The following is a 24,309-nucleotide window of genomic DNA, read 5'->3' on the forward strand; positions in this document are numbered from 1 at the left end:
GAAGGAACTCTCAGATGTGCTCCCCAGGCCTATATTTCACAAGTTTAAAATGCCAGTTTCATTGCCTCCTTCATACCAGCGTTGGCAGAGACAAGAATGCGGGGTCTCTGGGTAGGACGGTCTGAGTTGAAGATCAGAAGAAAACAGAAGGTGCTTAATGTTTAGGAGCAAATATATTTCCCAAAAGGAGAAATGTTCAGTCAAAGTAAAATGGAATGTCGGAGAGGGGTGGAATCCTACAATTCTAAATCAGTATTGGCAAAAAAAGAGAACTTCACGTTCAACATCTGAAGTTTTCGGTTAAATAGAGAGCAACCCAAGTAAACCCAACCCTCTTTTCCATGTTCTGCCTTCTCAATCTCTACTCTAGAGAAGAAGTATATGAGGTGGAATACTGGCCCTGTATGCCCAGGTAAGGCCAAATCCCTCTCCTCTGCTTCACTTTTCTCTGAAGTAAATCCCATTTAATTCAGTGGGGTTTTCTAACAAAACACATCTATGTCCTCTTACCTGGGAGTAAGCCCTGTTCAATACTGGCACTTACTTCTAAGTAGACATGCAAAAGATTGTGCATTCTGACAGGGGTGTGGGAGAGACGTATTAATTCTTGGTGCTATTTTTTAGATTGCATTCTAAATAGCCAAAGAAAAAAACAGATCTGGTAGCCTTCAAGATGCAACAAGATCCATTTGCTGGGACTATATTTTTTCTTTTAGCTCATGACGCTATAACCTGCAATCAGATAGCTGTGTTCTTACATTCACATTAATGAATAATCGATGCAAGTGCAGCAAATATTTCAATAAATTCAACATTAATAGGAGTGTTAAAGTAAATCTCTGATGGGATAACTTAAATTTAAGTAATGGTTGTAAAGTAGGCAAGCTCGCAGTTAAAATACAGGAAAACAATAGCTGTGAAAATTTTACAGTCCAACATTCATGTGACAATACATCAATGCGTTGCCATGCAAAGTTAATTGGAACTTGTGAGTTACCATATCAATATGGTTGGGAACCAGTGGCCTAAGATACACAGAGTTCTTCTCGGTGACAACAGCGAGATCTCTTAAGTCTGGCTTTTACTCAAAACCATTTCACTAGGTGGGGCAGTCTAGTGGCATGACCAATTGGACAATGGCAGGGGCAGAACACTCCAGACTGCGGTAAGATACAAGCTGACAGTCTACAGGTGTGTGCTAGCAGATGGTACCGGGCACCAAGTGCAGTGGCCCAAATATTGCAAATTTATATCATTCAGAAGACAGTGATCTCATTTCACAGGTAAAGAATACCGAGCCACAGCATGACGCAAATGCTGGCAATTCCCAACCTTGGGAAGTCCAGCCATTGAACATAATTTTTAATCAGAAGGAACAGCTAGTAAACCATCATTGGATAATAGCAGCTGATTCCACCATAGAATTAAGAAGCAGGTTTACAGCTGATAGCCTCTCACCCTCGCATACTTAAGTCCAACCTCTCTAAGCATTGACCCCACCCACATGACCAGCAAATGACACAGCAATCCACTTCCATGTAGCAATCCACTCTCGCAAATCATTTTTCTTCTAGCATTGAGCAACCAAAAAAAGATGTTTCCTCTATAATCCTTCCCACCCCTCTCTCTCGGGAGGTAGGCAAGTTCTCCTTGTCTGCTTTCCTACCATTCCTCCCTCTTGATTCAGCAGCCTGCTCTACTCGCCAGGGCTGAATCTAGGAATATGGGCTCTGAGCTTGGTCAAATACCTTACCCCTGAATTCTCCTGCTACACCACTCACTTAGAACATAAGAAGAACCTCGTTGGAAAAGACCAGGGGTCCATCTAGCCCAGCATCCTGTCTCACACAGTAGCAAACCAATTCCTCTGAAGGCCCAACAGAAGGCACAGAGGCTAAGACCTTGTGCTGATGTTGCATCCTGGCAATGGTATTCAGAGGTTTAGACTGCCTCTGAATGTGGAGGTTCCCTTCAGTCACCATGGCTAGTAGCCACTGACAGGATTTGTCCATGAATTTGTCTAACCCTTTTCAAAAGCTGTCTACGCCTATGGCCATCACTACATTCTCTGGCACGGAATTCCACATTTTGATCACTTGCTGTGTAAAGAAGTATTTCCTTTTGTCCGTCCTGAACCTACGGCTCTTTAGCTTCACTGGATGCCCTCAAATTCTAGTATTTTGGGAGAGGAAGAAAAAGTTATTTGTCAGTTCTCTTCACTCCACATTCAATTTTATAAGCCTCTATCATGTCTCTCCTTAGTTGCCTCTTTTATAAACTGAAAAGTCCGAGATTCTTCAGGTTTTCCTTATAGGATAGGTGCTCCAACTTCATAACTATCTTGGTTGCTCTTTTCTGTACTTTTTTTCCCAGCTCTGTAATGTTCTTTTTGAGATACGGTAACCAGAACTGCACACAGTATTCCAGATGAGGCTGCGCCATAGATCTATACAGGAGTATTAAGATAGTGTTGTCTTATTTTCAATCTCTTCCTTAATAATCTCCAACACAGAATTTGCCTTTTTAGGCATTCTGGGTCAAGCATGGTGGGTTGACACTTTCACTGAGGTATCTCTAAGGTCTCTTTTTCCTCTCAGCCTCAGCAAGTTCAGACTCCATTACCATAACCTTAAAGTTGGGATTATTGGTTCCGGAGTATCTCGATGTACACTTACCAACACTGAACCTAATTTGCAACATTGTTGCCCACTCACCCGATTTGTAAAGATCCTGTTTCAGAGTCACTTTTGGTTTTCATTGACCTGAATAATTTCATGTCAGCTGCCAACTTGGCCACTATACTGCTCACCCTCAGCTCCAGATAATTTATGAACAAATAAAACAGTTCTGGCCACAGTACCGATCCTTGTACTTATCCGCATTGCAAGAACTGTCCATTTATTCCTACTGTTTGCTTCCTGTCCTTTAATCAATGTTTAATCCATAAGAAAACCTGTCCTCTTATCCCATGACTGCTCAGATTACTCGGGAATCTGTGGTAGGGTAACCTGTCAAAAGCCTTTTCAAAGTCCAAGGATATAACATCTATTGAATCACCATTATCTATATTCTTCACTTTCTCAAAGAACTTCCAAAGGCTGGTGAAGCAGGATTTCCCTCTGTAGAAGCCATGCTGATTTTCCCTCAGCAAGCTTTGTTTTTTTACGTGCATAATAATTCTGTATTTGTTTACAGTTTCTACCAATTTGCTAGCAGACATTGAGGTAACCAGACTGTAATTTCCTGGATTCCCCTTTAACCACTTTTTAAAAATCAGTAGAGCAGCTGAATTAATTGATAAGTTATCCATACAGGTTAGAAGAACAACAATCGCACATTGGGGTTCCCTAAGAACTCTCAGGTGTATGCTAATCATGACCTGGAGACTGATTGGTTTTTAATTTCTACAACAGTTCTAAAACTTAATCTTTAATCATCACAGTTTGACTCAGTTCTTCAGACTCCCACAGAATTGAAGAGCAGGTGGCCACCAAAAACTGACTTAGGCAATATTTCCAAAGCCCCTCATCCCATCTCTATATACCATACACCCACATACAAAACGCCATTGCTGTGATTCTCCTTTCACAAAACAAAAATGCCTTTTAAAAAAATCACCAGCTCAGTGAAAGAAGGCACTTCATACAGCTTAAATGTTTGTCTTGATGTTTTATCAATAAACTTTAAAAGTGTGGCATGTATGTAAGATACTCGCCTAACCTACTCCTTCCTCTGTCTCCCAACCCAGCAAACCACTGCTGTGGCCAACATCCCAAATCTGACAAGGCTACAAGAAGAAAGCACTCTATTTCAAACACATCCAATAAACAGTGAAGATTTGGGGAAAGCTTTTGTGTGGGGGGGGGGGGGATCAGCAAATTCATGCACTCCATTTTTTAAAAAAATACCTGGCCTCAACCTTGTCTTTATATGACATAAATTGAACTCACAAAAGAGAGAAATAAAATCAATTTATTAACAAATACACCTTCAAGGAGGCAGGATAGAAATCGCAGAAAAATACTGTCACATGGTTTAGACATAGATTGGAAATTCTTTCATATTAATAAACAGAAGCACTAAGACTAAAATGACACATTGCCTGTAAAAGTGGGGGGGGGGGAGCAGAATAAAGGAGAGGGAATATACAGAGTTTACCAGAACAGCTGAAATTCAATAATTTTCACTTGAGTGGCTTTTCAAAGGCCTAGATAATTTGCTCTGATACAGATTTATAGATTAAGAGAAGCCTGCTAATTCAGTATTACTGCCTTGCTAACTACCCAGAGAAGGTACCTTATTTGATGAATGGATTGATTCAAGAAATGCCTTTTAGCATCTCAACATTCAATAAGTTTTGTCACCCATCTCCCCAGTAAAGCAGGCAAACAACACAGTCCAACAATTAGCCCCGCAGATCCATTTTAAAAAAATTTCTATGAGCAGTCGTTAAAATGTTTCATTCAAAAACAATACACCAAGTCTCAGGTGTGCAGATTAGCAATTACCTAAGAACCACACTCTAAGTAAAAGACATGACACGGAAAAGTGGAAAATGCAGAGTCTGAATTGGCCTTGTTATTGAACAGAGTCCTAAAAGATTCTTCCAATTTCCCTCTAGCTATGTATTTCGAATAGGGCAGTGTTTTCCAAATAATGGGTTGTGACCAGGCACCGGGTTACAAAAGCAAAATGAGGGTCACCTAATGTCTGTGGCTAGGGCCGACCACCTCATCCCCCATCCCTGCTCAGAGGGCACCACCCACCTGGAGCAGGACCAGCCAGGATGATGCAACAGCTTCAGGGCTCCACCCCGGCCAACGGACCACCCAGAAAGGGGCCAGGAACAGAGCCACAGCTTGCGACAGACGCTGGTACCGCGAAGGAGGTGGGGGCGGAAGCAGCACCCCGGGGAGCCTCTCTGACGCTGCCACATGCAGATGAGGACCGGTGCAGGGCTGGACTCACCCCTGCCGAGCCGGGGTGACATTCAAATTAGTTTTATTTTACTAATAAATAGGCCATAATTTTTTTAGTGGATCACGGAGGAGAGGTATTAAAATAACTGGGACATGGGGAAACGCTGCACTTAGGGAGGTCCCCAAAAAGCAAAACAGGATGCTACAAAGAGGTTCTAAAAATACTTTACATACAGCCAGAAAAATGATTACAGCTTAGCTGACATCAATTACTACTGATCTTTAACATTCACCTTTATTACGATCCAAGATAAGCAAATAAATATATCGATGATGGTCTACAATCATCTATGAAACAATACGCAGCACAGGTAATATACAATGATTTATTACTGACCAGTAAAACCATCAGCTCACATAGAATGACATCAGTTGTGTTTTAACACATCATGGTCACAATTCAAAATTAGAAAAGTATTTACAGCAATCACAAGTATTTGATTGCATGGGAGAGAATTTGATTGTATTCGAAAGTATTTGATTATAAGGAAAGAAAGATTAATAGAATATTGTGGTTTCTTGCTGGTAAAAGTAAGAAGACATTAAATTAAGTAACCACCGCAAAATGGTGTAAATCTGAAGGGGAGAAGGGGAAAACATAGCAACTGCTTTGCTTACCAAAAAGCACAATTACTGAACTACGTGAGTTAAAAACAAAATCTTTTATCATTGCTTTCATGCAAAAGATTTGCTTGGGGAAGAAACAAAATTATCTCACTCTTTCTCAAGATCTTTCTCAATCTAACTGAGGAGCTCTTTATAACGTCTATATTATCACTGTCCCCTAAAGTTAGGGTAAATTAACTACTTTTTCTTCAAGAATGCCTCTTACTTCTCCCTCTTCTCTGTTTCAAATGGGGGGAGGGGGGGCAAGCATAATATAAGAAATACAGTAGAAACTGCATAAAAGAGTATCTGTCAAAAGGCCAGAACTATTAAAAGAATAAATCTTGCATACCAAGCTGTGAAATATAATACAACATAGCAGAGCCCTGTTAAATGTTTGAAACAGCAGACTCAGTGCAGTGTGATCTCAAACTGTTTAATGAATACGGAAGTTGAAAATGTGAAGTCCTCGCATATGGTGCGCTGAAAGGCAACGGACTGCAAACACAGGAAAGATGTCAAGAAACAGATGAATGCCACCTAGTTATCCACTGGCTAATCACAGGAGAAAAACACTCCGCTCTATGAGCAGTAGATCCAACACGGTCATGTAGCTCCTTGTCCAAAGAGCTCATACCTGCATTTCAGTGAGCAAAGTTGATCTCCATTCAGCTCCCTCCACACACACATCTCAGGATCAGGCCAAGAATATTCCATGGGCCCTAACAACATTCACAAATGACAAGCTCTCTCCTTTTAAATGGAAGCTGAGCAAGCCGCTTTGGAAATGCACTTACCTTTGAAGTTCGCTGGAGCTGGTCTCCCACATACGTTTTACGGAACTGATCCAAAAACCACAGGATCGCAAGTTCTACTTTCTCATTACTAGACCGGGGCAACTGGGCATCCATCAAAGAAATTAGCTGGAAGACTCTGAAATAAGAGAATAATTTACTCTTTGACATTCAAAACTAAGTCAAAATGCAAAGATGCAGAAGCCACTAAAATAGCTACATATATTTCTTCATACGTTGTGTATAATGCTATATTTATAATGTAATGTTTATTGATGCTATGTTTATTGATGTTTTGTTGCTTGATGTTATGATCACTGATGCTTGCTATTATGCTGCTGATGTTCACCGCCCTGAGTCCTTCAAGGGAGGGCAGTATACAAATCAAATAATACAATACAATACAATATAGTCTGTAAGGTATTACTGCTTTGGTTCAAACATCCCACAAAACTATGTTTTAATTAAATGAACTATGGTTAGTGTGACTGTGCAAATGAGGGCCACTTCAATGACTAGGGTTACTTAGGGCTCATTAAACCGGATCTAGTATCACAGTTTGAAGATGGTTCATTAACTACACAGTGAGTCTTCACTAGGACTATGCATCCGAATAGCTGAGCTGGGAGAAAACCTTTAAAAAGTAATTTCATCTTTTTGGAGGGTTATTTTGGGCTGAAAACAAAAATGGGCTATCAGATGAAGCTTTTCTCAGCTTTCAGCTTCTCCCATCAACATGGCCCAGTTCTCACAGCCCATAAAAAGAGGAGGGGGGATCATTTTTTTAAAAGAAAGCCCAATTGCAAGGCTGTCTCTTGGTCTTCAAATTTTAACACACACACACACACCTTCATTTCAGCTTACCTTGGCTGGTGCTCTGGTGGCTTCAGATTGGTTCTGTTGGGCTGGCAAAAGTGCCCCCCCCCACACACACACACACTGGATTGCTGTTGAAGGAGCAATCCCTGTTGCCCTGTTCCTGCCCTGTGGCTGGTTTCCAGAGCAACAGGAGGAGGTGGGAGGGATAGCGAAGCATCCCAAAGGGACAAACGGCTGCAATGCACTTTCTATTGCAGTTTTGCAAAGTTCTGCAGTCTCAACCTAGACTGCAAGAGCATCGGGGTGGGGGGGTGGAAGTGGGAGCACATTGTCAGAGTGGCCAATAGGATTTGAGAATAGGGACAACACTGCTTGTTAGCCAAGCACAGAAGGCATTTTGTGCTTGGATTTAATTTTTCCGTGTACTGCCACAGAGCAAAAATAGGAGACCAAGTTCCAGCAGATCCCATTCCAGACAGGTTTGAAAGAGTTCAGTGCAAAACTTGGATGTAACTGCTGTGTTTTCTTCTGAGTTTCTGGTGCTTCAATTGCACAACACCCCTTGGATTACTACCTGCCTGCATTGGATTCCTGTTGCCTGCCAGCCTGCAGTGCAAAGTCTAGCTTCAGCTGTCTCTTTCTCTCTGGCCCCTATTATACGGGGGACCTTAGGGCTACGAAGCAGTTAGGATGACGACTTGAGTGGTGATGGAGGAAAACTTGCTACGAATCTGATCGGACATTGGTGAGAGCTCACTGTCAAGCCTACCAGATGGCAGTAAAGGCGGTGAAGAGGGTTTACGTTTCACCTCCATTGCATCCATGTGTAGCCATCCAGCTGAACTCTTCCAAGTAGTGAATGGGTGGCGTCTGCTGCCAGGTAGGGGGCCAGCTCTGCCAACTGAGTCAACTGAGATGGTTTTTCAAAATATTTTCAGGGCAAAGTCACTCAGATTCAAATGGAGTTGGACTTCATGGTTTTGAGTGATCCTGAGGTGATCTCCAGAGAACCATTATATGGGATCAATCTCAATTGTTGCGTCCCAAGGACATGGACAAGTTGCCTGTAGGGTTGTGGCTAACCACATGTTCCTTGGATCCTTGCTCATCGTGGGTAATTAAATCTAGTTGGGGAGGATTGGCTGCATGGGTCCTGGAGGTAGTGAATGCCTCCATGGGTAGTAAAGAGGTGACTTGTAACTTAGAGGAGGCAGTGGTACACCCCCTCCTGAAGAGGTCATCCTTGGACAGAAGATCTCAGCAACTTTCACCCGGTAGCCAATATCTCCTTTTTGAGGAAGATCCTTACCACAGCAGTTTTAAAATCTTAAACCCATCTTGGTCATTTGTACAGAGAAATGATATGCTTACCGACAGGATAATTCACCATCCATGGCATCATGTTCATCAGTACTAGTATAAGTTAACCTTCCTCCTACAACTGTTCCAACAAGATATACAAGCCACGCCAGGCGTCCTGATATTGGAAGGAAAGAAGAAAACAAACAAAAGGAATCTGGTTATAATTCCATGAAATGTGTCAGCGATTTCTTCACATTCTTGGGCGTTTTCTAGTCTGCCCTGGGAACTGCTAACATTTAAGGAACAGTGGCAATAATCATTTATAGAAAGCATTTGGTCCTTCTTGTAACAAATTGGTAAATGTCAGACTCGTCTGATGCAAGGTTTGTTTACAGTATTCACTCCCATGCAATGGTCATATACAGTGAGGGAGGATACGAAGATGAAATTTAGTACTGTGCCAGAAGTACTTGGTTGGTCTCAGATTTAAAGATAAAATGTTAAAATCTCTGGTATTTTTACCAGCCTTCTAAAATGGGAAGAATTGCTTCTGCTCTATGAATAACAAAAAATCAGTCTTAATACAAATGCAACTGAATTGTCCTTATTATTGTCCACAAGCACCAATGTAAGCACAAATATCTGAAACATAGTGAATATTACTCATTACAACATACCCATCAGCTGAAACAATTTCTAGTATCATGAATTAAATTTGCTTTCCGTTACAAATTTTATTTTAGGTATACTCATCCCAGCAAATCATGCCATCTTACTGAGATGTTTGGAGGCAAAAGTAGATATCGGGTGATGTCTTTTTAAATGGTTCTTCACAGCCCACTCTCAAAGACTTGCTGTCAAAGTCCAGGACATCAGAGTGAGATATACCATATGGAATTTTTATCCCCCTTACTATTCAACCTCTACATAAACCCCTTAGGAGACTATTGGCTGTCATCAATATTCTTACACCCAGCTCAGTCTGTCTAAACCTCCTGGCATCCTGACCACTGTGATTGAATGGCTAAGAGACAACAAATTGAAACTGAATCCTGGTAAGATGAAACCTATGATTCTTGGAAGCCTATGACCTGAAGAACACTATACTTTCCACCACTGATGAAGAACAATTGACCCTACCTGTCAGGAAAGAGACCACATGGTATGAAGTTCCTTTGCCCCATATCGCTCCTAACCTCGCCCTCCCAAGCGGGGTCAAAGTAGAGAGGCCAACTTTACCTGGTGATCCTCTCTGGTCCCTCACCGACGCTGGCTGGCCTGCTACTCCAATTGCCAGGAGCTTTTACAGTTTCCTGGCCCCTGCCTCCGGTGGAACGCTCTGTCCTTAGTTACGCTGGGTTCCCCGCGGGCATCTAAATGATTTCCAAGTGAGGGCCCTGCAAGACAGAGCTGTTCCACTGGGCCTTTGAGAGGGTCCGCCACCATTGATGGCTTCCCCGCCTTCTCCCATAACATCTGTGGATCTACCACCCTTTCCTTCCCTTTTCCCTTTCAGGGGACTGACTAGAGAGACGCCATCGATACGTTTGATGTTAGAACGCTGCTTTTAAGGGGGTTGGGTTTTAATATATAGAGTTGTTTCTAATTGATTTTATAGCTGATATTACTGATTTTACTGTGCTCTATTGTCTGTTGTTCGCCGCCCTGAGCCCTTCGGGGGAGGGCGGCTTATAAATAAATAAATAAATAAATAAATAAATAAATAAATAAATAAATAAATAAATAAATAAATAAATAAATAAATAATAATAATAATAATAATAATAATAATAATAATAATAATAATAATAATAATAATAATAATATAGTGGTTAAGAGCAGGTGGACTCTAATCTGAAGAACCAGGTTTAATTCCTCACTCTGACACATGAGACCTGCTGAGTGACCTTGGACTAGTCACAGTTTTCTCAGAACTCTGTCAGCCCCACCTACCTCACAAGGTGCTTGTTGTGGGGAGAGGAAGAGAAGGAGTTTGTAAGTCACTTTGGGATTATTCATGGTTGAGAAAAGCGGGGTAAAAATCCAAACTCCTCCTCTTCTTTACACTGGGGCCAGCACTATTGCTGTGTAGAAGCAAGTCAATGCATCTGCAAAATAGGATCCCTTCCAACTTGGTTAAGCCTAGAAGATGGCCTCCTACGTTTACTCAGCCAACCTATGCCATGCCACAGTATAGCTAAGGTAAGAGTATTGTAATCCATTGAACATGGAACTGTCCTTGAATTAATTCAAGAGACACTAGTTGATAAAGGTAATTATGAGGTTATTATGAGGAGCTAGACAAGACATTACACCCATTCTATAGTCACTCCACTGGTTACCCATGAGCAACAGGGTTCAATCCAAGACACTATCACATACAAAGCTCATTTTCACCTTTTCCTATTGATGTAATACCATTTTTCTTCAGTGTATTCTGTATTATGCCTAATATGCTTTGTTCATTCGGATATCAGTAATCCTAATCCAGGGGTGTCCAACTCTGGTGCTTCAGATGTTCATGGACTACAATTCCCATCAGCCCCTGCTGGCATGGCCAATTGGACCATGCTGGCATGGCCAATTGGACACCCCTGGACTAGTCCTATTACATAGTTCAACATCCCCTCATTTTGATTGTATCAACCTATACTGAACTTATCAGAGGTCTCTTTGTATGGTCTGTTCGTGACTCACACATTGTAAGACACTTTGAATCTCAGTGAGAAAGGCAGACTGTAAATACAATAAAGAAACATCCTAACTAATAATCTGACAGAAGAGGGTTTTTTTTTTAAAAAAAAACTCATTTGTTTCTGACAAATCTTTTGCTTTTGTAGAACTAACCCTTGGATATGTGGCAGTACCATGCCAAAGCATAACGGAAACAAGTCATCTAATTTCCCAGTTTCCACATACTGACTATTTAGGCTGTTGTTTTCAGATCTGATTCTGTAACCAAGTGCATATTTGTAAAACTCAGTACTTCTCAGTTAAGTATAGCTTCACAGCGAGAATCACAATATCTGAATGCTTGAATAGTAGCAATACTGCTGTTTACGAACTGTAACACAGATTCATATTCTCAACAACATTTGAATTTAAACTCAAAAGCAATTCAGTCAGCACATGGGATATTCTGCTAATGATCTTGACTTGGTCCCTATCCACAGAAAACAGAATTCATTTTCCATCATGATTCTCCGCTCTTGCTTTCGCTACTTAAAACATGCAGTAGTGTTGCTTTTCCAGCTGCTTAAAGAGAATATTTTTTCTTTACCAAAATAATTATTGCGGTAATAATCTGTAATTATGTTTTATAACAGCAATAATCCCAAAGAAATCAGTCATTAACATAGATCACAAGTAATCGTTAACTACTGTTAATGACCATTTCTTGGGGATTATTGTTTTAGTAAACCCTGACTGCATCATAATCGATACAGAGAGCAAGACAATATAATAAAATGAGGTCTTAATATTATATTAACTTATTTTGCAACATTAAAAGCCATTAAACATCTAAATTAAAGTGCGTGCAACTAGGGGAGGTAACATTTATTGTTCTGTACTAACAGAAGTGTTTAGTTCAGAGAAAAGAAATTGAATATTATGTAAAGAGCAGGAGGTATAAAGTACTGCCAATATTCAGTGCAGGAAAGATTCAAAATTACTGGCCAACAAAAAGTTTATCTGAGTACATTTGTTAACCCTTTCATCTTACATACTGGCACAACAGATTGAGACACAAAATATATCAAATGAAAATCCTTATACTTCAAGGCCAATGGTTATTTTTGCAACTTCGTGATTAAAGTCCACAATGAGACAAGGGTCCTTGATAACCACAATGAATCATTTTAAATTTCATAATTTTTAAGAAGTACGAATGTTTGATTGTATTTTATACAGAACTGTAATTAATTTATCTAAAACTTGTGCTTTTATGATTGTAGATTATTAGTCATGTTTTCTAAAATGTATTTTTGTGATATATACTGGTCTACGACCATAGTAAAGTTGGATTTGATTTGGTTATGACACAGAATATTTGATGTTCTTAATTTTCTGAAGGCAATGAATTGCTATCCCCTTCAAAGGTGAGATTTCAATTTCAGCAATACACTGTTTCTATCAAGGTCTGGAATGGTATAGTGGAGCCCAGATCTTACAAGCTAAGCTGGGTAGGTCCAAGGAAGATTCTGCAGAGGAAGGCAATGACAAACCACCTCTGCTTATCACTTGCCTTGAAAACCCCACTAGGGGGTGCTGTAAGTCAACTGACACTTGACAACACTTCTCACACACACACCTATCTCAAGGTCTGCACATTCAGTGTGCTTTTCTCTACATTAGCCATTCTCAACCAGGGTTACGTGGTACCCTGGGGTGCCGTGAGCATGTCCCAGGGGTACCACAGCAACACTACCGCCCCCCCTCATTTTTGTGGTGTCTCCCACCGGCGCCAGCAAGGACATGGGGCTGGCCCATGGGGCAGGGCCTGCCACAAGGTCAGCAGCCACCACCACCACCAATGCTTCCCTTCACCCTGGGAGGGGAAGGTGGGGTGTGTGGCAAGCAGGGGAAATGGGAGGGGACGGTGGAGGGTGGTGGCAGGGGTACTGTGAGATATGAAGAGTGAGGTCAAGGGTACCCTGACCTCGAAAAGGTTGGGAACACTGCTCTACATTATCTCAGCAATCCAGACATGAAGATATTATTATTGCAGACAGGAAGGTGACACAAAGAAACAACAGCACAGCTCATCAGTGTACACAGTTATATACTGACACTACAAAGTTGCCAAAACAGCTACCTGCTCAGTAACGTATCCTTCTTGGGAAAGTTTCCCACTCCTCTTTAATAGCTGGCAAGACATCTACTTGCCTTCAGCATGCTGCCAGCACTGTAACTACATTCGACTCTTTAACTAAAATACAGCTGGTATGTATTATACTACTAGCCTGCCCCACTAGAGCACTGGAACATGAACATTCCACAACATAACAGCAGCTCATCTAATTGTGGTTGTAGCTCCCCTGGACTTTGTTAAGACCATACAGTTGCACTGACAGAAGCAACCAAATCTAGTGGAGATGAACTGGCTGGTTAATATCCAGTTTAAAGATCTCAATGAGCAGATGCAGGGTAAGTCTTCTAGCATGATTTTTATTTGCTTTGCCACCAGAGAAGTACAGATTTGCCAGATTTGCCTTGGACATCTTTTCCCTGGACTTTGCCAGCTTTGCCCTGGACATCTTTCCTCTGCCCACCACCAGCCTTCCCACTTCCTCGCACTGCCATCCACACCTTCCCTCTCCCCCCTTCCTTCCATGTTGCCAACTGTTTCAAGTCACAGAAAAGAAGCTCACTTGTAGGGCTTGGCTAAAGCACACTGACCTCTAATTCTCATATTGAGATATTGAGATATCGAGTTAATAACAACAGAGAGTGCTTGGAAATAACAAGCCTCTCTGTCCTCCAGTGGCGGCAGCACCACCAAGTGTGTGCATGTGTTGAAGGGAGGGGAGGAAGAGAGAATATCAGCTCTAGGACGTTCCCTTCTTTAGCAGCCTGTGGTCCAGGAAATTGCTTTGCCTCTTTCATTGGGGGGTGGGGGATTATTTTTTGGAACAGTAATATTGATATAAGTGCAGCTTAAAGGGTTAAGCTACCAATCTTAATATCTGGAATGAGTTCTGTGCCTTTCAAGATTAGTTGATGGGCAGAGTTAAGGGACCCAGGCCCAAGAAAGTTCTCTGTAGAAAAGCTCTGTGGCAGGAGTGCCTCCTTGCGTGTAAACAGGGAAATGAAAGGAGAGCCCACTACAAGCCTACTGCATGGAGAAGAGCCCCAAGGGTTAGGGTTGCATGTGTAATGGGCCACTATCCTGCTTCTTGCAGCAATTCTGACTTGCAGACAGGCATCCACTCTGCCATTTGTCACTTTCTCACAATGATTATTCAAAATACCACATAACTGCTCCAGTTCTCGTTATCATGAGCTTTTTCTTCGCCACTCATGCATCACCCCCATTCAATTGGCCATCAGATTCCTATTCCTTCCATCTACTTTTTTTGCTCAGGATCCTGGTTCCTCAATCTTCTGCAATTTCACTTATCTTTGGTCTCCCTCTCTGTATTCCCTGATGGCTGACTTCCCTGTTCCCTTGGACCATTGCCATGCCTACTATCATTCCGTAAAGGCAAAAAGATTAGGACCTCCTGATTCAGCAAAGAGGTAAGAAAGTTAGAGATCCTGTTATACATGGCAAAACATAGTCCCCTGTGTCTGTTACAGCAACTAGGATTGCTTAGCCAAGATCTTTCTGATCCATAATTCATTCTTATCTTAAGACCAAATAGTTTCTTGGCAACATTTTGAAATAACTCATTAGGTAAAAAGTAAAAGTAGTCCCCTGTGCAAGCACCCACCCATGGGGTGATGTCATGACGATAATTAAGAGTGGGGACGTAAACATCCAAACATATGAGAGAATAATGAGTCTAGGTGTTACAGCTCTCCCAAAGGCTGCAGGATCTATATTGAGACTTGTGATGCCCCCATCCCCATTACTTAGAAGGGTCATTTTTAAAAGCAACCAAGAAGATGACGAATCGGTACAACACTAAAGCCCCTTACAATTAACAAATGGATCAGCAAAGCATAGCATGTCACAGAAAAGCTGAGCTGTAAGAGTTGAATTTGGACAGGGAAGACAAAAAGGCAACCTTTTTTCAAAGCGACTGGTATGCTTACTGCATCTGAGAAATCAAACTATAATACTGATATCAACATTTAGAACTGATTCTCACTTTTGTAACACTGCATTTGTTCGACATGTGCTGATGTTAACAAGGAAACTGTCAAATCTGAAAAATTCCACTTAAAACACTTGCATCTAAAAAGGAGCATGTCCCCAGACACCCCCCCCCCTCAAAAAAAGCAGCAGTTTCCAATGGGAGTCAACAGATCAGGAGAAGGTAGATGCATCACACAGATAAGCAGGTGTATTGAAAAGTTGAAAATCTATATATACTAACCTTCTTGAATGGAGAGTGCCATTGGATTTCTGCTAGAAGGCTGCAACAACTTCTGATAGTTTTGTGCATTTTGATCAAACAGCTGAACAAGAAGAGCACAAGTCTTTTCATATTCACATCTGCTCACTGTACAGAGCTGTTCCAGCTGCTGAAACACTGTAGCTGTATCATCTAGGGGATCATCTAAGCCATCTCTATAACATACACAAAAATAGAACATTTTTTTTTGCTGTCAAGTCACAGCTGACTTATGACAACTGTGGGGGGTTTCAAGGCAACACAGATTTGGAGATGGCTTGCCATAACCTGAATCCGTGAGGGCAGAGAGAGTTCCGAGAGAACTGTGAGTAGTCCACGGTCACCCAGCAAGCTTCATGTGGAGGCGTGGGGAATTGAACCCAGTTCTCCAAATTAGAATCCGACACTCTCAACCACTACACTGCATTGACTCTCAGAACAATACTGGGCAAATGTAAAATACATTTTGTATCTTGACCTACGGCTCTCCAGATATTCATGGACTACAAATCCTATCAGCACCTGCCAGTATGGCCAATTGGCCATGCTGGCAGGGGCTGATGGGAATTGTAGTCTATGAACATCTGGAGAGCCGCAGATTGCAGACCACTGAACTAGAGGCAGCTGAATTCAGTAGCATTTCCCCCTTCACATGTAAAATCAATGCCATTAGCCTAATGCAAAAATCCAAATGAATACAGTCTTCTATTCAATCTGAACAGTACAGTTGTACTAACTAAGAAGATTACTTCATATTACCTTATAACCATGGGGACAGATTCCAGTCTAGAAGTAATATACGCTTTTGTGATCTCAGGTGCATACGTATCTAAGAGATGGGGTTCTGATGATTTCACAAAAGGCACTGAGGCAACCATTCTCTGCCAAAGAGTTAGCAAATAATGAACGCTGTTTGGTGCAAATTCCCAGTGCTACAAAGAAACAAATAAGATTTTCATTAGAGTATGTTTCAGCCCAATGTGAGCAATTACAGACAACGTAATGTTCGCTACCACCGTTACTTATTATTTCTTTTCATGCCTCAAAATTAGAACCGAAACCCCAGGATGTTATGTAAAACTGTAAAATGTGATATGGTCCATACGGCTGATGATCTCACAGAATAATATTACTGGCACACTTGCGTTTAGTTTAGTCTATTAGATTGAATATGCCACCCCTCCCCTGTCGGATTCAGGGGGGCTCGCAACCATTTAATATAATAATGCAACAGTAAAAACATTTTAAAACAATCTTATAATATACATTCCTGTCACAAGATGCTATAAACAGCATCCCATACCTTTGAGGGATTGACAGTGGACTCGATGAAACAAAACCAAATCAAAGGAAAGAAGGAACCAAGGAAAGAAGGGGGAGGCCAGATGGTATCACCTCTGCCTCAACCATATGCCTGGTAGGACTGCTCTGCCCTGCAGGACCTTCAGTACCTCATAAGGTCCATGCAGGGTCCTGGTCTCGTTGGGCAGAGCATTCCACCAGACTGCGGTGAGGGCCAAAAAATCCTGGCCCTGGTTGGGGCTGGGCAAACTTCCTTTGGACCAGGGACCACCAGTTAAATTACTATTTGCAGATTTAAGTGCTCTCTAGGGAAACATACCAGGAGAGACAGTCCATGGGTACACAGATCCCAGACCAGTGCAGCTGGTGGAGAACAGGTTATATGAGTGCCCACCATGGGGTCCTTGTTGCCGCATTCTAAACCAGCTGGAGTTCCAGAGCAGGCCCTAGGGTAGCCCTGCATAGAGCAAATTGCAGAAATCGAATTTGGAGGTGACTTTGCATGGATCTCCATGGCCAGATTGGGTTGGGAAAGGTTAGGGTGCCAACTGCTTTGCCTGGTGTAGATGAAAAAAACATTTGTGCTACTTGGGGCTCCAAAGTTTAGGGCCGTGGTGGCGAACCTATGGCACTCCAGATGTTCATGGACTACAGTTCCCATGGGAGGGCGGTATAAAAATCTAATAATAAATAAATGTTCATGGACTACAATTCCCAATTGGCCATGCTGGCAGGAGTGTCATAGGTTCGCCACATCTGGAGTGCCATAGGTTCGCCACCACTGGTTTAGGAGGTGTTCAGGAGCAGGCTCTTGACAGTTGACACAGCTTTCAGCTGGAGACTGTCCAGGGTCGGTAGCTGGCGCTCTCTGCCTGACACGTGCGGATCCAGCTACATGATCTCTGTCATCACTGGATTCAGCTTCAGTCAGCTCTCTTTCATCCATCCAACCACAACCTCCAAACAACTGGCTAAAACCTCTGGGGCAGCTCACAGTTGACCCTCCATCAACAGATATAACTGCGTGTCATCAATACCCTCTGCCCTGCCCCTGGGAAAAGGAGTGCAGTCACTGCAACGTTGTCATCAGCATACTGATAATTAAAAAGGTAAAGTTTCTTCTTCAGTCGTATCCGACCCTGAGGTACCACTGCGAGCAGTGATTTTATAGGCAAGCCGTTTTTGTGGGGTAGTTTGCTATTGCTTTCCCGGGCTATTCTTTACCCCCAAGCTATGAGCTAGGTACTTATTTACCGACCAAGAATGGATGGATGGCTGAGTTGATCATGAGCCAGCTGCCAGGATATCTGACCCACAGGGGGCTCGAATTCCTGATCGTGTGAGTGGCAGTGCAAGCACTTAACCACTACACCATGCAGCTCCTCTCATACTGATGATACGCCAGTCCAAACCTCCAGAATAGCCCAGTGAGAGGTCACATAAAGATAACAAATAAGATTGACAAGAGAATAGCTCCTTGTGGATCTTCTCACACCAACGACTAGTGGGCGGAAGTTCAGCTGCCAATCACTACCCTTTGTCCCTGGCCCTGGAGAAATGAGCACAGCCGTCGCAAGGCTGTTTCTTGAATCCTCATGCTAGCTAGGCAGTTGGTGAAGATATCATAGTCAAACAAGTTGAACTCTGCCGACAGATCTAATAATATCAGCAGCCCGCACCTGCCTTGGTCCAGGTGCCTCCAGAGGTCATCTGTGAAGGCAAAGCCATTTCCATCCCGTAGCCACCATGCAAAACCAGATTGGAAAGGATCCACGGCTGATTTTTATCCAGGAACCACTGAAGTTGCTCCGCAGCCGCTCTCTCAATTACATTACCCAGAAACGAGAGATTCGAGACTGGGCAGCAATTAGAAGGATTACAAGGATCCAAAGATGTTTCTTAAAGAGCAGTTTCACCACAGCCTCTTTCAATCTCTTGGGGGAAGAAGCTCGAACTCAGGGATAGATTTATAATGTTCCCCAAGGGGGTCCTGCATCCCCACTGACCAGCCAGGATGGGCATGGATTCATCAGGTAGATGGTAGACTTCACAGCCCTGAGGTCTTTGTCCACATCATCTTGGGAGAGCCGATTGAAGTGGTCCAATACAGGACCAGAAGGCAGGCAATGGGCCTCCAGTCTGCTATTTGTATCAAGTGTTGCCAGTAGGTCCTGGTGGAGTGATAAGCGAAAAACTCCCCAAAAGTTGTCACAGCTAGTGACCAAATCTCTATTATTTTGCAGCCGATCTGATAATACTGTCAATCGCCAACTCAACTTAAATAATCGTACTGAGCACAAGCTAGAGGCCGTGATGTTTGCCACAAAGTATTCTTTCTTTCTGGTTTTCACCGCCATCTCATAGCCTTTCCTAGGTACCATACAAGATGTTCTTATCACTTTGTCATGAGTCTTCCACCACATTCACTCCGGCTGTCTGAGTTCTTGCTCCTTTCTCCTCAGTTTCGTGATATGCCACAGAGTCAACTTGGAACAAGGGCGAAGAGGGCACAGGGGCATGATCTCATTGAAGCGTCAGAGAGCTGGTCATATCAATCTCCTACCAGCTCATCCAATGAGTTGTGGGAAGGGGTTGGGTCCTGTAGAGCATTCCAGAATCCCACTGGATCTATAAGTCTCTGTGGGCGAGCATAAATCAACTTGCCACCCATATGAGGAGGCGGCAGGATGGTCATATGAGCCTTCAGGGCATAGGTGTCAAACTCGCAGCCCTCCAGATGTTATGGACTACAGTTCCCATGCTAGCAGGGGATGATGGGAACTGTAGTCCATAACATCTGGAGGCCGCGAGTTTGATGGGATGATGGGAACTGTAGTCCATAACATCTGGAGGCCGCGAGTTTGACACCTGTGCTTCAGGGCATGGTGATCTAACCATGGCACCTGTATTATAGTCATTGAACCCCCTTCACCCCCATGCCAAAAAATCAAATCCAGGGTGTGGCCTGCTCTGTGCATGTGACCTGAAATAAATTGGGAGAGTCCTATGAAGTGCTGCCATGGGTGACAACAGGTCGAAGGCTATCGTCAAGCAAAGAGGTACAAAAAAAGGTCCATATTTTATTAAAAGATACTTCTATCACTCTCTTACCTGAAGGCTAGTAATAGTGAAGCTGGCTATCAGTCTAATAACTTCTGGGTAATCTTTCACAACTACTAGTTCTCCCAACTGATAATTCGTCTTTAGTCGAGCCAAAAATCGGCAGAATTCATGGTAATTCCCAGGGTCAGACAAACCCTAAACATCAAAGCAAAAAGTGAAGACAGACTGCTGTAAGAGTAATTGCATAATTGTCACAGATAATTTTCAACAGGGGGCAAGCCATTTTAAACAGCTGTCCTGTACAAAAATCACCCCCAAAATGATCTGCATGTCCTTTGCGGGATCCTGAAAAAGATTAGGAAGGCAATTCAAAAGAAGAGACAGAAACAAGAACAAATATACAACTTATTTTGAAAGGTCAAATGTCCTTTTAAGCACACACAAAGAAGTTCAACAGGTAGAACCTGGGCACAGTAGAAGAATCAAGTGCATGGAAAGAATGATCAAGAACAGAAAACAACTGACATAAGCACAATGCGTGTGTATAATAGATAGCAAGAAGTTGAAAAACCCACAATTAAACCAATCAAGAACAAAAAAAGACAAGTTATACACATAATTTTACTATGCCAAAACGCACAACATCCCATTCAGTTACTAAGTTTCGAGTATGAAGTTCCTCTAGGAAAAAAAGATATGAAAGACAGTGAAATAACTTGGCTGCCCCTTGGCAACATTAGAGAGGAAGCGAATGGGGATGTGCCTTTGGCAGCACTGTCAGAACCTTGACTTCTTCACATAAATGACAAGACCTCAGCCAACTGCAAATGCCTTAGTTAAAAATGTTATGCAAGAGGACATCAGTATATTCCAGGAGTAATTACAGCATTCAGTGCAAAAGTAGCTCCTCGGTTACTCTATGGTGCCCCAGTCCTTTCTCTAGCTGAAAACACCATTATAATTTTTTACACAGGATTATGGGTTTTCCAAACTGTGTCTTGTGCAACTTTATGCATTGAATTAGGTCTGTCCTCTCTAAATACCTTGTCTTGGATTAGTGCAATAACTTATCGATTAAAAATTCACCATCATGAGAGAGGCCAGGAGACAATTGTGGATTCCACACAGCAAATGTATACCGGGATGCAGTCGTTATAAAGGAACTCTTTTGCCTTTTTCCCATTCACAAGTATGCCGTGCAGGCACTGATTGGAGCCCACGGAAACAATCCGGGTTGTTTTTGCACCTTCTCACAGAGATGCTTCTCTTCTTAAAAAAAATTTTTTTTCCTGCGACACATGCTTAGCTGTGCAGGCATACAGAAATGAAACCCCCTACCCATGCCAATCATCTCACAATATGATCGGCTGCACCTGCGTAGCTGCGCATGTGCAACACACAAATTTAAAAAGAAAAAAGAAAACAGGGCCTCCCTGCAACAGCAGGGCATAATGAACCTATTGCTGTGGCAGTGGATTCTCCCTAACTGTGGACGGCGTGGCGGAAGGGAGGGAAATAAAGTGTTTCCTGCCCGGCTGTTCACGCAGGAGAGGCTCCAACCTGGAATTTTGCAAAAGAATCACTGGTTTAGTGATTTTCAAAAATCCCGGTTTGAGGGAAATAAAACAAGACTAACTCGTTTTGGGGGTGGGAACTTGTAAAGTTTGTATTACGCTCTACATCTGTTATATTTGCCCCGTGTGGAATCCATCAAAGAGATTTCCCCTTGTCCAAATTTCTCTGCTCCTTGTCGGCTCCTTGTCAGTCTTGAGACTTGATTCACCTGGGGGATTCATCAGACATGCAAGACATCTTTAGGAACGTAGAAACAGGCATCCAGAACTGGTGTCACAAATTAAAAATATATACCTGAGGATTTTCAAGTATTCCTTTTACTCCTTTGATCAGGTTACCAAGGTACTTGGCACGTTCTGGATTGCTAAATAAGGATCTCCTGGTGGAAGCAAACTGAACTAAACAGGAAAGTGCCTAGAAAGAAAACAAGAATTTAAGAGATTATGCAGGCAGGAAGCAACAAATTCTTTGCTGCTGTACTAATTATATGTCAGTCTAGAAGACTCTCTACATTAGTTTGAACAGCCAGAATTAATATATATAAGGAAAAGCTGATGATTCTATACCTAGAAATAGGTCAGTGAAATGGGCGTTTCTATATCCTCAGGGCTATGTAGAAAAATAGTTGTTTGTACATTATAAAAAGATAATTGGCCATGCTGGTAGGGGCTGATGGGAATTGTAGTTCCTGAACATCTGGAGAGCCGCAGGTTCCCTACCCCTGATCTAGAAGGTAGATATGCTCAAATACCAGTTGAACAACAAATTTGTATTTGCAGACATGAAGTAGAGGATCTACCTCATTATGTACTGAACAGTCCCCTGTATGCAGAGGCTAGGGCAAGGTTTCCGCACAGTTTTATATCTCTGTCCCAGATAAAATATACCTTCTCCTTGCAGATTTGGATCCTTACATATCCTATAGGGTTGGCCTTTTCGCTTTGGCAGCCTCAAAGATTCGTTCCAAGAACGCACAAAAGTAAACGATTAAACTAAAAACTGTATAGGATATGTCTGAATCCAATTTAGACACATTGGAAGGGGGATTGTGAGGGACTTAGTGACCACATAATTGATTTTTAGTTGTAAATTTTGTATCTGTTTGTATATTAAGCTGGATCAGATGTTTTAATGTAGTAATATTGTAATGGCCTTCGGCTCTACAATAAAGTTGACTTGACTTGACTTGAGAATTCCCCTACTGAAAACTCTGCCTACAAAGTGCAAAGCTACCGTTGTGGGAAGAACTAGAACTTTCCTCCTCTTTGTTTTTTGTTTGCTGCGATTTTTCTTATGTGGGGAAAGGAACTTTTGAAATTATTCCCCCTAGAATCATAGAGTTGAAAGAGACCACAAGGGCCATCAAGCCCAACCCCCTGCCATGCAGGAATACACAATCAAAGCACTCCCGACATATGTTCATCCAGCCTTTGTTTAAAAACCTCCAAAGAAGGAGACTCCAGAAATCTTCGAGGCAGTGAATTCCACTGCCAATCAGCCCTGACGGTCAGGACATTCTTCCTAAAGTTTAGGTGGAATCTCTTTTCCTACACCTTGAATCCATTACTCCACGTCCTAGTCTCTGAGGCAGCAGAAAATAAGCTTGCTCCCTCTTTGACATGGCATCCCTTCAAATATCTAAACATAGTTATCATGTCCCCCCTTAACCTTCGCTTCTCTAGACTAAACATCCCCATCTCCCTAAGCCTCTCTTTGTAGGGCATGGATTCCAGACCTTTTACCATTTTGGTTGCCCTCCTCTGGACACGTTCCAGCTTGTCAATATCTTTCTTAAATTGTGGTGCCCAGAACTGAACATACTGCTCTAGGTGAGGTCTGACCAATGCAGAGTAGAGTGGTACAATTCAGTGGCATACTTAGGCAAACTGGAGCCCTGGGCAAAACCTGATGCCCCCTCCCCCATGGGCAGCCACCCTCTCCCACCATGACCAAACAACGATTTTTTCCACCAGGTCATTTCAAAGTCACCATCACATTATAGAACATGCCCCAGCTCACAAATCTGAACACAGCAATAGGTCATGCCACACAGCAGAAATATTTTTGAAAACATTTTCAAAATGCTTTCAAAATGTTTTATTACTGCTGTGAAAACATTTTATGGTGTTGTATCCAGTCCCCCCAATTGGGGAAAACCGCATCACTTTCAATGTTATTTAAACTGGGTGGATTTAAAAGGTGGATTTAAAAGGAGAATCTGGGCTCCCTAGTTTAACCAAGTGATGCTGGAATCCACCTGCAAACAGCATTATTTTCAATGGTGTTTAAACTAGGGAGCCCAGATTCTCCTTTTAAAGCCACCTTAAAAGGAGAATCTGGGGTCCACAGTTTAAACAACACTGAAAGTGATGCTGTTTTGGGACTGATTCTCCCCCACCCTGAAACAGCATCACTTTCAATGTTTAAACTGGGGACCTCAGATTCTCCCTTTAAATCCATGCCGAAGGGGGTGGAAATAACAACAACAACAACAACCACCACCACCTTTATTAGGCATTGAGAAAATAAAAGAAAGAAAAAAACAAGCATTGGTAGGAAGGGGATGGATTTAAAAAGAAAATCTGGGGAAATTTGGGGGGTGCCTGTTGTCAGGGGTGCAATTATTGAGATACCAGCACCAAAATTTCAGAGTATCTTCATGAGACCCTACTGATGATACCACCCAGGTTTGGTGAAGTTTGGTTCAGGGGGTCCAAAGTTATGGACCCTCAAAGGTGTAGCCCCCATCTCCTATTAACTCCCATTGGAAACAATGGGGGATGGGGGCACTCCCTTTGGGAGTCCATA

General features: G+C 42.4%; 1 protein-coding gene across 4 annotated transcripts in view; it reads right to left on the reverse strand.

Annotated features, from left to right (window-relative positions):
- RANBP17 (RAN binding protein 17) overlaps positions 1-24,309 on the reverse strand; it is a 265,770-nt gene that overhangs the window by 197,664 nt on the left and 43,797 nt on the right. For all 4 annotated transcript variants that reach the window (XM_048500116.1, XM_048500098.1, XM_048500108.1 and 1 more), the window contains exons 9-14: positions 21,796-21,915; positions 19,975-20,121; positions 16,321-16,493; positions 15,544-15,737; positions 8,570-8,675; positions 6,383-6,518 (exon numbers count right to left, since the gene is read on the reverse strand). In XM_048500116.1, coding sequence (XP_048356073.1) covers positions 6,383-6,518; positions 8,570-8,675; positions 15,544-15,737; positions 16,321-16,493; positions 19,975-20,121; positions 21,796-21,915 — 876 coding nt within the window. The remainder of the gene's footprint in view (positions 1-6,382; positions 6,519-8,569; positions 8,676-15,543; positions 15,738-16,320; positions 16,494-19,974; positions 20,122-21,795; positions 21,916-24,309) is intronic.

Source organism: Sphaerodactylus townsendi, linkage group LG01 (genome assembly GCF_021028975.2).
Source record: "Sphaerodactylus townsendi isolate TG3544 linkage group LG01, MPM_Stown_v2.3, whole genome shotgun sequence".
Classification (NCBI taxonomy): Eukaryota; Metazoa; Chordata; class Lepidosauria; order Squamata; family Sphaerodactylidae; genus Sphaerodactylus; species Sphaerodactylus townsendi.